Source organism: Aspergillus karnatakaensis, assembly GCF_047715665.1.
Source record: "Aspergillus karnatakaensis strain CBS 102800 unplaced genomic scaffold BJY04scaffold_103, whole genome shotgun sequence".
In the NCBI taxonomy this organism is placed as follows: Eukaryota; Fungi; Ascomycota; class Eurotiomycetes; order Eurotiales; family Aspergillaceae; genus Aspergillus; species Aspergillus karnatakaensis.
Window position 1 is genome coordinate 65,550 of NW_027395815.1, and position 14,794 is coordinate 80,343.

General features: G+C 54.1%; 6 protein-coding genes across 6 annotated transcripts; 4 read left to right on the forward strand and 2 right to left on the reverse strand.

Annotated features, from left to right (window-relative positions):
• Positions 1–362: 362 nt before the first annotated feature.
• On the forward strand, positions 363–1,898 carry BJY04DRAFT_225841 (NAD-dependent epimerase/dehydratase family protein; the record flags this gene model as incomplete). The annotated part of the gene is made up of 1 exon (XM_073718281.1): positions 363–1,898. Exon 1 carries the CDS (start codon positions 537–539, stop codon positions 1,896–1,898), a length of 1,362 nt encoding a protein of 453 aa, XP_073564409.1. The 5' UTR covers positions 363–536.
• A 2,253-nt stretch (positions 1,899–4,151) lies between these two features.
• On the forward strand, positions 4,152–4,490 carry BJY04DRAFT_224882 (uncharacterized protein; the record flags this gene model as incomplete). The annotated part of the gene is made up of 1 exon (XM_073718080.1): positions 4,152–4,490. The coding sequence occupies one exon, from the start codon at positions 4,152–4,154 to the stop codon at positions 4,488–4,490; it is 339 nt and encodes a 112-aa protein (XP_073564410.1).
• Positions 4,491–5,020: 530 nt separating this feature from the next.
• BJY04DRAFT_225845 (putative Melibiase subfamily) lies at positions 5,021–7,270 on the reverse strand. Its single transcript, XM_073718282.1, has one exon. It carries the CDS (start codon positions 7,195–7,197, stop codon positions 5,068–5,070), a length of 2,130 nt encoding a protein of 709 aa, XP_073564411.1. The 5' UTR covers positions 7,198–7,270; the 3' UTR covers positions 5,021–5,067.
• Positions 7,271–7,870: 600 nt separating this feature from the next.
• BJY04DRAFT_211975 (fungal specific transcription factor domain-containing protein) lies at positions 7,871–9,129 on the forward strand (the record flags this gene model as incomplete). Its single annotated transcript, XM_073714477.1, has 2 exons — positions 7,871–8,153; positions 8,201–9,129. 2 exons carry the CDS (start codon positions 7,871–7,873, stop codon positions 9,127–9,129), a joined length of 1,212 nt encoding a protein of 403 aa, XP_073564412.1.
• BJY04DRAFT_225853 (NAD-dependent epimerase/dehydratase family protein) lies at positions 9,011–10,398 on the reverse strand. The gene has a single exon (XM_073718283.1). It carries the CDS (start codon positions 10,106–10,108, stop codon positions 9,173–9,175), a length of 936 nt encoding a protein of 311 aa, XP_073564413.1. The 5' UTR covers positions 10,109–10,398; the 3' UTR covers positions 9,011–9,172.
• A 1,575-nt stretch (positions 10,399–11,973) lies between these two features.
• On the forward strand, positions 11,974–14,780 carry BJY04DRAFT_224886 (uncharacterized protein; the record flags this gene model as incomplete). Its single annotated transcript, XM_073718081.1, has 4 exons — positions 11,974–12,928; positions 12,984–14,108; positions 14,145–14,563; positions 14,610–14,780. Coding segments are annotated over 4 exons (2,670 nt in total), but the record flags the coding sequence as incomplete, so codon positions are not given.
• Between the last annotated feature and the right edge of the window lie 14 nt (positions 14,781–14,794).

Genomic DNA, 14,794 nt, shown 5'->3' on the forward strand with positions numbered 1-14,794 from the left:
AACACAAGCCCTATCTTGATCCGGCATTGATGCCATCGAATCTAGAGCCCTGCACCACACACGGGGCTGAGGCGAGCTGAATCGTGTTGATTGCATCCTGTCTCTCGATCGCGACTCTGACTCGACATAGTGCCAGCGATGACGATAAGAGGTGAGACATACAGTGGGATTTCTGCCTGTCGTGGCCATGTCATGCCAGAACCGGTTCGGTACCGCCGCGAGGTGACAGGGAAGCTACCAAGGAAGTTCTGAACCAAGAACGAGACCACGAACTAAGAATAATCACAAATGTGCGACACCGATCTAATCTGACTGCCTTTGCGTACAGTTGTAAGAGCGCGTAATCAGGGCCGCGGTGGTACCAGACCAGACCCAGCGCTGCCTTGTATCCACCTTTGTCTGGCCGGATAAGGGATTGAACCCCCGGGCAGACGGTACTGCAGTTGTGCTGTTACTGTTACTACCCCCTCCATGTAGTTTGAGCCTACGGAGTCCCGATCCGTGGTAAGGTGAGATTGCGTTGAGTGACTGCAGCCATGTCCTCCTCCCCAGCTTCAGCATCAGCATGGAACTCTCCCGGCACTGCGTCGCCGATATTCGATTCCGGCCCTGGCACACCAGCAACAGAAATAGACGATATACTTGACCATATCGGCCGTTCGCAGAGAGATACTGACATCGAAGAGGAGTACATCCTTGTCACCGGCGGGCTCGGGTTCATCGGCAGCCACACCTCCCTCGAGCTCCTCAAAGCCGGCTACAACATCATCATCGTCGACAACCTAAGCAACAGCTACGAAGACGTCTTCAACCGGATCCTCCTCGCCGCAAAACTCCACTTCTCGCAATCCGACACAAAATGCCCCAAAGCCGAGCTCTGCTGCGCAGACTACCGCGACATGGCCGCCATGTCTCGTCTACTCGCGAAGCACTCTACACCACCACCACCACCACCAACACCAGCCGATACATCTCCATCTCCATCCTCGCCCTTGAAATCCAATATCACCGGCGTCATCCACTTCGCCGCCTACAAACAAGTCCCCGAAAGCATCCACCAGCCATTAAAATACTACCGCAACAACATCCACGGGCTAATCGACCTCCTCGCCCTCCTCGACACCCAGAACATAAAGACATTCATCTTCTCCTCCTCCGCCGCCGTCTACGGCACCCTCTCCGAGTCGACATCCACAACCTCGCCCCTCCGCGAGGAAGCATGCGTCCACGAACCCGAATCCTACTTCGACACCACCTCCGCCGCAACAATAACCTCTACGCAGGGATGCACGGGTATCACGAACCCCTACGGACGGACGAAGTTCTTTGCGGAAGCTATACTATCTGATCTATGTAAATCAGATCCAGAGTGGAGGGTGATGGCCCTGCGGTATTTCAACCCGATTGGATGTGATAGCTCCGGGCTGCTGGGCGAGGATCCGAGGAGTGCAGCGTCGAATCTTTTTCCGGCTGCGTTGAGGGTTCTCACGGGGCAGAGGCGTGAGTTGCTTGTTTATGGGGCTGATTGGGAGACGAGTGATGGGAGTGCTGTTAGGGATTTTATTCATGTTACTGATCTGGCCCGCGGGCATACGGCTGCTCTTTCTGCTGCGCAGGGGAAATTGGGTCTGGGTGGGGAGGGGTTCCGGACGTATAACCTGGGGACTGGGACGGGGCATTCGGTGCTGGAGGTTGTGAGGGCGTTGGAGGAGGTTTGGGAGAGGGAGATCCCGGTTAGGGTTGTTGGGCGGCGGGAGGGAGATGTCGGGGTTTGTGTTGCGAGGAGTGAGAGGGCGAGGGTGGAGTTGGGGTGGCAGACCGAGTTGGGGTTGAGGGATGCTTGTATTGATACCTGGGGGTATTTGGGGGGGAGGGAGGGGGGTGTGAATCTGGACTGAGGTCTGATATGGGACTTACATGTTAATTTTGGTTGATAGATTTGCTGATAGACTGCCCTTCGGTATATAGGTTGAATATAATGAGGATGCCGTGTATATGTTCCTGAGGTTTGTGTACATCATACTACATATCTCACCGTATACTCCGTAGCCTAGTCGATAGGCCCAGAGCCCATCTAGTCACTCATACCGTCAACTATTAACACGACTTGTTGGCCCTACTTTCTCTAGATGATGACGAAACGCGGTTACGGATTCATCCCCCACTCTACAAAGCTAAACCACCATACGACAGAAGCAATAAAGAACCAAGTACCTAGTTGCCTCCTGTCCATCCACACCGCAACCAAGCACCCCAAACACATATGCAAGCCATCAGGAACAACATCATTATATCAAGCCACCCAATCAAACCCCCCTCATCCTGTGCTACACCAACCTGCAATGGTAGTCAGCACACAAATTGACAGCACACTCACAACCGCGGGCTTTCTCGAATCCCACCCGTCCCACCCAGCAAATCCCAACGCTACATGCCCCCCTGACACCCAAGCCTCAAATCCAAACCCAAACCCAAAATGAAACTCAAACCCCTATCCAACACCCAAGAATGAGAAACACGGAACAGAAACCTCACGTTACACAAGTTGCCTTGCCTCGCCTTGCCCAGCCGCCAGCGCGGAGTAATTCTCCTGGCCTGACCTGACCTGTCCGCCTGCGCCACGCAAATCTCCTGCCTGCTGTGTAACTCTCCCCTTCGATTGATCAGATTCAAATCAGATCCGGTATCGCGGAACGAGCCAATGGGAGATATGCCCAGGTCACCGGGCCCTGCCAGTGGGATCTGCGGTACGTACGGAGTACAGCGATCGAGCTTGCAGGTGCAGGTGCAGGTGGGAGGGTGCAGAGTTGCAGCGTACAGATGCATACAGATACGTACCGTCAGTGGTGTCGGCGCGTATTTTGAAACTTGAAAGTTGCGACTGTACCTATAACCTGCAGAGGCTGTTCCGTATGCGGGGTTGGTTCGGTTTGGAATTGTCGTTGGTATGGTGGGATTCGCATTGTGATTATGGTTTGGACTGGGCTGGATTGGTCGCGTGAGATTTATGGGTGGTGATACAGTCGATAGGTATTGTAGTAACAAAGTACTTGGTCTTGATATTCGGGATTACTATTCAGGGTGTTCCGATACAACTGCAGCGGCAATTCTTGAACAATGTTATAGGTGAAGACCCGGATATATTTTTCCGCACAACCACCATTACCGCCATAGCCACTTCACAGTAGAACTAGCTGTAGGAGAATTTATAAAGCTTGATCATGCTTTCCACATGTTCATCTTGATTTGAAATGACCTCTGAGCGATTGGAAGGTATGCCGAAAATAGCCCGAAGATATCCCGACCGGTAACCCCCTCTAGTGAGAAGTCGTCGAGGGCAAAATCTTCTAGAATCTAGGGGTTCAGGCGTTGTTTTTAAACAGCCAACACTACGAAGGCGCCTATCAAGTCAAGAAGGCCTGGCGAATGGTCCTGCTACGAGGGACATGGCCGAGCGGAGGGGGCCAATGTGTACTCCAGCAGAGGCTTCATTCGTCTTACGTCTCCGGCCATCACCACTATAAAGAGACTTTACCCAAGGGCTATTTGATCCTTGTTTAATCCTCGCGGTATGTAAAAGGCCTCGCTGGACGACTCTATTGAGCACAGGTTAGCTATCATCTGAGCCTAGCCACTCTGCGTATACTAACCATACTCCTCTCGGTATGCTGTGTCGATTCAAGTGCTGACCATCAACTCTCTAGCAATGCCGTTACCCCCTTACTGGCTGTGAGGTTATACAAGTATGTACAGTATTTCCTCAGTTAGCCTGCGGCAAACGAGAGGCTCTTGCGAGAGTCACAACAGACCAAAACCTACAGAACATCCGACGAAACAAAGGCAGACACCATGAAACACCATGGAGCGTTTGTTCGAGGGCGAAGGCCTTGTTCACTCTTCTCATTATTCTCCCTTCAACAAACAGTCTCAGAAGACAGGCGGTTTGAAAACTCATCCATCAACAAAGACCTTATCCACAAAGACTTCTCAATCAACGCAGGTATAGGATACTTGATATATAAACACAAAATGCGGCCCACAAGTCAGCCAACTATCTATGCACAGCAGATCCCGACAGGATAACCCACAAGCAGCAAAGATACTTCCAGAACCCATTTACAGGAATCGCCAGGATAACCTCCGCAGCCAAAATGTTCAATACAAACCGCCCGCGCCTCCAACCCCTACCCCAAAACAACTACGACGTCTACCTCGCCCGCCTCAAACAAACCCCCACCCCGGACCCAGCCCACTACATCGTAATCCTGCACAAGGACAACAAGAGGACCTGTCACTGGTTCTCCACAGCCCCTATTGCCTCTGCCACTACCTCTGCCTCTGACACTCCCACTGCCAATGCCACAGGAGATGAATCCGAAACCAGCCCTGCACCAGCCTACGAACACATCGTGACACACCATGACATGCGCAGCGCCGAGCACCGGAGGCTCGAGAACGAGTACGAGCGACACTACATCGGCACAGTGTAGCCAGCCGATGGCCCCATTGTAGAAGGGCTGTTTCGGGAGACGGAGGCGCGGGAGAGCCAGTTCACGGTGTTTCGGTGGCTGTGGCGCTGTGTGGATTATGGGATTTTGGAGAAGGCGAAGGTTGAGAGGGTGGCGGTTTGACTTTGCGGGGAGTGCGGGTTTGATTGATGGGAGTAGGTAGATGGGAATGGAAAGGAAAGAGGGGGGTATGCTGGTTGTTTGGTCAGATATGTTCGGTTTTTTCTCTTGTCTTTGCGCTTGTCTTTTCTTCACCCGGGTTGAGTGAGGTTATGCTGGTTATATCTGTCTTTTGCTACAGCAGTTAATGAAGAATTTGAGATGAGAGGGATGGTCCACAGGTGCGGTTTCTATATGTAGTAGATCAATTCGAGTGTAGGATACAGGATGAACAGCTTTCACAGGGTTTGCTTAGAGCATCATGTATATCGAGGGCCTTGGATGAATAGGAGTGGTAGATGGGAATGCAAAAGTTGAATTAAGATTCAACGCCTTATCATCCACATTCACTTCAACCATTAAGTCCAGCCCCGAGAAGGCTTAGCTATAGATGGAGACCTCAGGAGACAGTCAATCTAAACAATCTTGCACAAAGCTTCGACGGGACCTTCACCCTCAAAACCCCCTCTTCAGCCTTCCACTCCGACTCAGCCCCAAAGGCCACGGGGTAAAGAAACTCCACATCAACATTCTTCCCCTTCAACACAGGAACTGGCAACTCCACAGACTCACCCCCTCCCCTCCTCCAAACAGCCACATAGAACCGACCCCCAGACGCAGCAGCCAACCCCAACGCAAGCCACTCATCGTGCCATGCTGGCAGCCCCAGCGGCCAAAACGCATCAGCGGTAGGCAAATCCCCCCGAATAGCCCGATAAACATCCATCCCCTCCTTAATAATACCAAACTGATGCGGACTCAGAATATCCAGCCGCCCACTAAGATGAATCCTCCCGAGCAAACTATTCACAACGGTAAGCGCATTCGTCTCATCATCCCACTCCGGCTGCGGATACGCCCATGTCGCCCCCTGCTCCGGGGTCACAGCCGTCGGCAGCGCCGCCGAAATAGCGGCATACCGATCCGGATCCTGCTGGTCACTCGTCGACTGCAGAGCATGTGTGGCGAGCATCGCATAGTCCATGCGCTGCGCCCCACTCGAGCAATTCTCAATCACAAGATCCGGGAATCTATCATGCAGCTCGTTCACCCAGCGCAGGTACGCGCGGTTATGGTCTAGCTGTCCGGACCCGGGGCTGGAGGTATCCACGTCCGTGCCTTGGGTGACTTCAATGTTGTAGTCGAATTTGAAGTATCCGACGCCGAACTCTGTGACCAGCCGGCCGATAATCCCGTGCATGCGCTCGCGCACAGCTGGGTGACGGAAGTCGAGCTGGTACCGGTTCTTCTCTTTGATGCGCTGGCCGTCGCGCTGGAAGAAGGCCTCGGCGGGGAGTTGGTCGGCGACGACGCTGCGGACGCCAACGACTTCGGGTTCGATCCAGAGACCTGGGGTTAGGCCCTTTTCTCTGAGTTGGCCGAGGAGGTGCTTTAGACCCTTGGAGAAGCGCTTCTTTGAGGGTTCCCACTCGCCTACGTCGTCCCACCAGCCTGCGTCGTCGGCATACCAGCCGCAGTCGATGACGAAGTACTCGGCGCCGGCTTTGACGACGGGGTCGACGAGGGCGAGGATTTTGTCGTCGGTGGGGTCGCCCATGAGGCAGTTCATGTAGTCGTTGAAGATGATGGGGAGGGTTCTGTTATCGGTGTGCTTGCGGCGGATGGCGCGGCGGTATTTTGTGAGGGCTGCAAAGGCGGTTTCGTAGTTGTCGAGGACATGCACGAGGGCGACGGGGACGGTGGTGAATGTCTCACCGGGGCTGAGGCGCTGTCGCCAGTCGTGGTCGGATTCGATCGGTCCGCCGGCAGCGACGTAGACGCTGTCCTTCCAGTCACCGACTTCCCAGCGCCAGGAGCCGTTGTTCTCGACTTGCCAGAGCCAGGTTTCGGCGTTATCTTTGCGCTTTAGGAGGCCCATGGGCAGGTGTCCTTCTGTTGAGAAGGTGCCGCGGTTGGAGACTGCGTAGTGAGCGAGGGAGGCGTAGTGGTTTTCGGGCCGGCCGTAGGCGCCGTAGTCGTCGACGCCGAGGCTGGGGAGGGAGTGCTCAATCCATTGGGCTTCGCGGAACCAGGAGTTGTTAGGGACAGAGAGGGTGTAATCGGTCCACCAGTTTGCGGAGGATGATGTGAGGCCGCCGAGGACGAGGGAGGTGAGCTGGGTGAGCACGACATCGCTGTCGCTTGAGTTTTGGATTGTTGCTGTCGCGCGCACGATGGGAGTTGAGTCGTAGACTGTCAGGTGGGAGATGACGGTGATCTTGGAGTCGGAGAGAGTGACGTTCAGGGTCTTCGTGCCGTCTCCCGTCTGGATCTCGTGGGATTGGTATTTCAGGCGGGGGCCGACGTAGGTTCCGACGAGGGCTTTTGAAGACTTGTGCTTCTCTGTTCCTTCTCCAGCAAGACGGACTTCAACGAGAGGCGCAGAGGAGTCGGAAAAGTATTTGGAAGCTGGTGGGGGTGGGGTGGCTCCTCTCGGGATTACCTCTTTTAGGTATCCCGCCCCTTGCTCGTCGACGAAGACGCTGACCCGGAGGGCTTCACTCTCAACTGAGATCGTTTGCGATGGCATTTTGACACTCAGAAAGTCTGTCTGTTGTATTGATTTTCCAATTGCGCAAGTATAGGTAGGCTTAATATAGTTCTCTTTCCCCGCGATATCTCCATATCCCCATCCCCTCAGTACATGACTCTCCCTCTCCACAGCGTTGGCAACGGAACCGGCTTTGGAGACGAGGGGTTGGTGGAAAACCACTGCCTATAAAATGCCACCTAACCCCGCATTCTCATCCCCTGTCTTTCTGGGCAGATCTCGGACTGTACTCCGATCGCCGATCAAGATGAGGCCAGTCACAGCCTGCGATGCCTGTCGGTAGGATTCCCGCTTCATCGCTAGGTATAGCACATATTAACCGAACAGGTCTAATAAGCGAAAATGCCGGGTTGACGGCAGGGATAGTGTTTGCGCTCGATGCCGAGCGCTTGGAATTACCTGTAGCTTGCATGGCTGGTCTGTGAGGCCTGCTCGTTCGCCTCCAACGCCACGTCTGGCGCCTCAACTGGCGAGAAAAGATGCAGCGAGCAACCCCCTAGGTGATGAGGTTCCATCACTGGAATTGCGGAAAGAACTTGTCGCGTTGTACTTTCTCGTTGTTCACGACACCCACCATTCGATCTTTCACCGGCCGTCGGTGGAGCAGAAGATTGATGATGGAGCATTCTCCGATGTACTGCTCTACAGTATGATGGCGCTGGGTGCGCGCTTCTCCAACAATCACATTTTCGACGGTATTGACCGGCGGCGTCGCGGCGACAGATATGCTGAGCGGGCGAAGAAGCTATTAGATCTCTCTGATATATCTGTCGGCACAATTCAGGCATGCATTCTGCTGGGAACGGTCTCGTTTTCGGAGTTCCAGATGAAGTCGGAGTCGTTATATTACTCTGTTGCGGTGCGTTTGGCGCTGATACTTGACTTACCGAGGAGGAGGTGTGAGACTCTGGTTGAGAGGCAGGTTCATCTACGGAGTATGCACCTAGTATCTGTTGGTGCTCAGTTGCTGATGCTTTCGTAGTATGGTGGTCACTCTACATGATCGACATCTGGTCCTCCATGGGCCTTAACCTCCCTCGACAACTAGACTTCGTTGAGCATCATCCTCTCCCAACGCACGAAGAAACATTCATATCTCTGCGCAGCGATACAGTCTCGATAGACTCAGACTCGTCTAGCCTCTGGGGTGAGATGGTCATCCTAGCTCGAATATGGACCCGTATCCACCACCTCAATAAGGCATCCGTCAACAGCCTAATAGACTACCAATCTCTTAGCATCACCGTTGACTCGTTGGCCCGCGAGCTTCGCAGCTGGGCCGACGCACTCCCTCCGTCGCTCCAAGAGACTCCGGCCAATCTAGAGCGATATGCGTCATTAGGTCTTGGGAACGCATTTGCCGCCCTCCACCTAGGCTACCACTACTACAACGAAGTCCTGTTCTACCAATTCCTCGCGCGAAACCCAGACCACGAAGGTTCTTTCGACTCTATATCCGGCTATCGCACACAATGCGAAGAGCACGCCCTCGCATTCTGTAACCTCCTCTACCGGTGCCGCGCACTGACTCAGACCCAGCCGCACTGCCAGTGCCAGTGTCTCTACGTGATGGTCGGGCACATGCTCGTCGTGACGTCCACAATCTACATCCACATGCTGTTATTCAGCGACGAGGGAGCGAAGATACAACTCGCGAGACAGCGACTAGCTCAGAACTTCGAGATCTTGACGGAATTACAGACGTTTTGGGTCACGCTTGATGTTGCGCTATCCCGGCTGCAGGTCTTCCACAATGCCTGCACGAGGTCTATCGATGAAAGCTTCCGCATGGATCAGTGGATGCTGACCTTTATTCTCGAGCACGGGAGCTCCGTCATGGAGAGGCCAATGCTCGAGAGGAACGGAGAGTCGCCGGGGGCATTGCAGAATTGGTTTCTGCAGACTTTTTGAACACATCCTCAATATCAACATCACCTACTACCTAGTATTTGGGCTAAATTCTCTGATATCCAAATTGCTCCCTCCACGAATGCCCCTGCCGAAACCCCAACACCTCCCTAATTTTTCGATTTGTCAACGGCGCCTCCCACCTCTCCATCTCCCTCGTAACTTTTACGCCCGGAGCCTCCCTCCTCAAGATCTCCACCGTCGACCCCGTATCAACTGTCACCTCATCATTCGTCGCATTAAAAATTTGATACCCAAGCCCATCCACATTTAGCGCACACTCACACATCTCCCCGAAATCCCTCGCGTCCGTATAACTCCACCCAACAGCCTTGCGCTCGCTCGGATTCCGACTCCAGATCTCATTCATCCTTTCATAATCCTCCGGATTAAGCACAGCCGCAAGGCGGAAGATATAGATATCCACCCCGACCTTTTCAAACCTTCGCGCGAACCCCCTCGCCGTACGCTCAACACAAACCTTCGAAATCGCATACGTATCGGCCGGATTCACATCAACTTCTTCGTCCACGGGAAAAGAAGGAAACTCAAAACACCCCTCCCCATACGGCGGCCCATACACACACACCGTGCTCGCGATGATAATCTTCTTAATGCCCAGCCTCGTCGCGGCGTCCAGGACATTAAACCCGGCTTGGGTATTCACGCGGTAGGTCTCGCAGTCCGGGACGATGAGGTTGCGCGGGTGGCCGGCGAGATGGATGACGGCGTCGGGGATCTGGTTGAGGGATTCGGGGGGGAAGGGGCAGGAGTCGTGGAAGCGGGAGGTGAAGGCGGAGTGGACCTGGCCGAGGTCGGTGAGGTCGACGAGGAGGGTGTGAATGCGGTCTCGGTGCGGGAATGTGGGTGGGAGAGGGGTGATGTCGAGGTTTAGGATGGTGTGGCCGTGGGCGAGGAGGGTTGTTAGGACGGATTGGCCGACTTTGCCGGAGCCGCCGGTTACAATGATGCGTTTGCCCATGGTTGCGAGTTCAGGCGCGTGGGAGTGGAAATGGGAGTGAGGAAGAGCGCTGGTGATAAGTGTCAGGGTAACTAGTGCGGAGTATGAGATGATTTACCCCTCCATTTGCGCGCGGGGAAGCTTGAACCGAGGAACTACCAATCATTTACACCGACATCGCAGGGCCATGTTTTCCTTTAGCCTAAAGACGGCTCTATATCGATCATTTCATGTCACGCGGCAGGGATATTTGGCCGTGGCTTTCACATACCAATTACTACTCAGCAAGTCTGATACCTAGGTAGAGGCATAATAGTGCGATCAAGAAGATCTCTCCGACCAGTTCGAAAGAATAGTTCCGATGGAAGGTGAGTACCTTGGGGGATAACTATATGGGTAAAAAATCTGCACTGAGTCGTACTCGGTAGATGATTCTCGTGCGCTCAAAGCAAATCTCGACAGTATATATACCGGAATTTCGTGTAGTAGTGCTTGGTTTATATTTCAGGCCCACTGTTCATCTCCAAGCCATCGCAACCCATGCTTTAGGCGTCCTAAGTGCGCCCTGCATGCTCACTATGTTACACCCAGCGTATTATTCTCGTATCTCCATCTCCCTATGCTGTCTGCAGAATCAGATGATGTTCAGTTTGGAATTATTCATGTCCATGTGAACATCCTTCGTTTTTCACCCCCCCCCCCCCGACCCCACTGTATTCCATTCCACAGCAAGAAGCATCAGGATCAGATCTTGTTAGGCGTCCAGCTGCAAGGTAGTGGAGATTGAATCTAGCTTGCAGAATTACCTTCCAATGGCTTTTAACTGGCTCGAACGAGTAACTATGGATGCAAGTGTGGGGGTCTAAGATGAATCGACTGTTGTTTTCGACCTAGCATCTCTACCCACTGCCTTGGGCGCAAGTAATAACGCCACTTTATCTCACTTGTGGTCCCTGAGCCTCTATGATAGCTAGATCCCACATCCTTGTGCCTGGATTCCCTCATACCAAGTGATCCTGTCTTCGTTCTCGCCCTCTTTCTTATTGTTTGATGTCCCGCCTAATCTATACGACTATGCACGCAACCGCGTTTTGGCCCCGGAAACCACCACGTCAGACAAGGTCGGAAGAGGAAGGAAGTTGTTACTCCCATCGTGTGAGGGTCTCGGACGCCTGAGTACCGTGTATATATTCGAGTCTATCACAGTGAAGGATTACTACGCCGCATCCTGTCGCTCGTGACATATTATTTACTCTCTATAATACCACTGGTCTAGTAGTGGTAATTACCACGAATACAAGCCTGAGTAGGAGTAGCGAATGACTCTTCTGTTGTGCCCATCTCTACAAGATCGATCTTTAAATCTCAAATCACCGATATTGGAATCTAGGTAACTATGTCTATTGCAGAGATAACTGAACAAGAGGAGAAAGAAGTAAATAACCACTACCCGCCTCTCGAGTTGGATTTGCTCAATCGCACTAGCTAGTACTGTTGGTGGCGCTGCCTGTTAGCCCTGGGGTTGTAACCCAGGTACCTGCAGGGGAGGCCTAAGTATCCACCACACTGCTCATGCAACCCTGCAGAGAATATAGCTTCGACTTGCCAGAACACGGCTAGGATGGAAAGCGCAGGGAAAGGTATATAAAGAGCTGTGCCGCTGACCCTGAGAGATGCTCTCGCTCGAGACAGTGCCCTTAGAGCTGATATCGCTCGTTCATTCATTCAATCCAAGACGCGGGGCTACTAAGTTCCCCCGGGCCTACCATACGCTCGCTGTTTCTTCACGCTCTTTTCTCTCTCTACCTCTTCTTTGCTATTTCCTTCTTCTTCCTTTTTTTTTCTCTCTTTTTTTTCCATTGTTCCTCCCTGCTTCTTACACCAAAATGCGCCTCCAAGCGCTCTCAGCCTCCCTCGCAGCAATAACCCTCCTAGCCGGCCTCACAACCTCAACCCCAACCCCCCTCCACCTCCCCCAAGGCACCAACAATGTCCACACCCACACCCAACCACACACCCCGCGCGCCGCCCTCCCCGTCCCCCTTCGCATCATGCCCCTCGGCGACTCCATAACCTGGGGCTCGCTCAGCAGCACAGGAAATGGGTATCGGGGACCCCTCTCCTCACTACTCAGCGGCAGCAGCGTCGACTTCATCGGCAACCGGCGTAACGGAAACATGCCCGACAACGACAACCAGGGCCACTCGGGCTCTTTCCTCGCCGAGATCCAAGAGTACGCTTTGCTATCGACGGCCGCGAGGCCGAACATCGTGCTGCTGCATGCCGGGACGAACGACATGGATTTGAACCGGGAGGTTGCAGGTGCCGTCGACCGGTTAGAGAAGATCATCGAGAATGTACAGCGGGAGTGTCCCGATGCGGTGGTTCTTGTTGCGAAGATTATCTTCTCGACGGATGAAGGGATGCAAGCGCGGACGGAGGTTTATAATCGGGGGATTGGCGAGATGGTGGCCTTGAGACAGGAAGGTGGGCAGAAGGTGATGGTTGTTGATATGAGTGGTGTTTTGGGGGTTGGGGATCTGGCGGATAAGAAGCATCCGAATGATAGTGGGTATGCGAAAATGGCGAATGCGTGGTTTGCGGGGATTGTGGAGGCTGTTGAGAAGGGGTGGGTTGGTGTGCCTGAGGAGTCGGAGGCTAGGGGTGTTGGGTTGGGGGTTGGTGGTGCTGGTGGAGGAGGGGGAGGGACTTGCACCGGGTCGAAGTGGGTGAAGGAGGGCACTGTTGCGGATTTGATGAGGATTTGGTCGGAGGAGGGGGAGGTTGCGCCGGGGGTGGATGGGGCGAGTAGGGAGAATGTTATCATTGCGGATATTGATGGTAAGCGCCGTGTTGATGGGAAGGATGGATACAGGTACACTGACCATGGGATTAGGTGACGGCTTGGATGATTACCTTGTTGTTGACGATGACGGAGCTGTTCGTGCGTGGCGCAACAACGGCAACATTCCATCGACTGGCAAAGAACGCAACTGGATTGATGTTGGAGTAATTGCGACAGGGGTTGGCGAGGATGGGTCCAAGGTCCGGTTTGCTGATGTCAATGGAGACGGGCTTGCGGACTATCTTATTGTGTATGATGGCGGCGCAGTCAAGGCCTGGCTCAACCAGGGTACGATTGTCTCTGGGCAAGGCCGCAAGTTCGAAGAAGTAGGGACCATTGCGGCTGGAGTGGGCGAGGATGGGTCGAAAGTGCGCTTCGGTGATGTTAACGGTGACGGGCTTGCTGACTATCTGATTCTGTATGAGGGCGGTGCCCTCAAGGCGTGGCTCAACACGGGGAGCATAGGAGGGGAGGGCCGCAAGTTTGAGGAAATCGGCACGATTGCTACTGGGGTCTCTGGTGTCTCTGGCGATAAAGTCCGTCTCGAGGATTTCGATGGTGATGGGTTAGTTGACTACCTTATACTGTTCGATGGAGGTGCCATGGAAGGCTATCGCAACACCGGAAATCTGGGCAAAGGCGAAGGTCGCAATTTTGAGGAGATCGGCGTCATTGCAGGAGGTGTAAGTGGCGTCACTGGAGACTCCGTGCGATTCGGAGACCTGAACGGTGATGGAAGGGTTGATTATCTCTCGGTCTCCGACGGCGGGGCGGTCTCTGCATGGATCAATACTGGCAAGGCCGGCAAGAGCGGTGATGGAGTTCGATTCCCTGACCTAAACGGAGACGGACGGGCTGACATTCTGTACCTTGATTCGAACGGGGGTGCAGAGGCCTGGTTGAATGCTGGTGACGGATGGACTTCGCTCGGAGAGATCATCACTGGCGTTGACGGTGCTACGGCCGACAACATCCATTTTGCTGACCTGGACGGCGATCAACTGGATGATTACATCTTGGTCTACAATGGTGGTGCTGCGAAAGGCTGGCGGAACAATGGTAACCTCAATAAAGGTGGAGGCCCGAACTTTGATGAGCTGGGTACCATTGCCACGGGCGTCGGCGCTCCTGGTGACAAAATCCGCTTTGGCGATGTCAACGGCAAGTCTACCTTCAGTCCTCAAGCTTATTAGATGCTAATTCGTGTTATAGGAGACGGCATAGCTGATTATCTGGTTGTCTGGGATGGTGGCGCAGTCGACGCCTACATTGGCACAGGAAATGTCATGAACGACGGCCGCAACTACAACGGCATCGGCACTATCGCCGGTGGAGTAGGTGCTCCTGGTCAGAAAGTGCGATTCGCCGATATCGATGGCGACGGACTTGACGACTATGTGGTTGTCTGGGACGGTGGAGCGGCCGAGGCGTGGCTGAACAACGGCAATTTGGAGAAGCAGCCAGAGCTTGCGAGCTGGGACAAAATTGGAGTTATTGCTGCGGGTGTTCAGAATCAAGGCCGCGTTGTTCTTGCTGATTTGAACGGTGACGGCAAGGACGATTACCTGAATGTCAACCCGGGATCTGGCGCTGTAGCCGCTTATATCAACCAGTGCGCAGCGAATGGGGAGGTTGGGGATGGACCTGGCATTCCACCAACTAGCCCTAACCCACCAGGGGGCGGAGGCGGCGGCGGGGGCGGGGGTGGTTGCGGGGGAGCAGGCGGCGGAGGAGGTGCCGGAGGAGGTGCTGGAGGTGGTGGCGGCGGCGGCGGTGGAGGAGGCGCTGGTTGTGGTTGTACCCCTGGCGGCGGTGGGGGAGGAGGAGGAGGAGGAGGAGGAGGCGGCGGTGGAGGGGCTGGG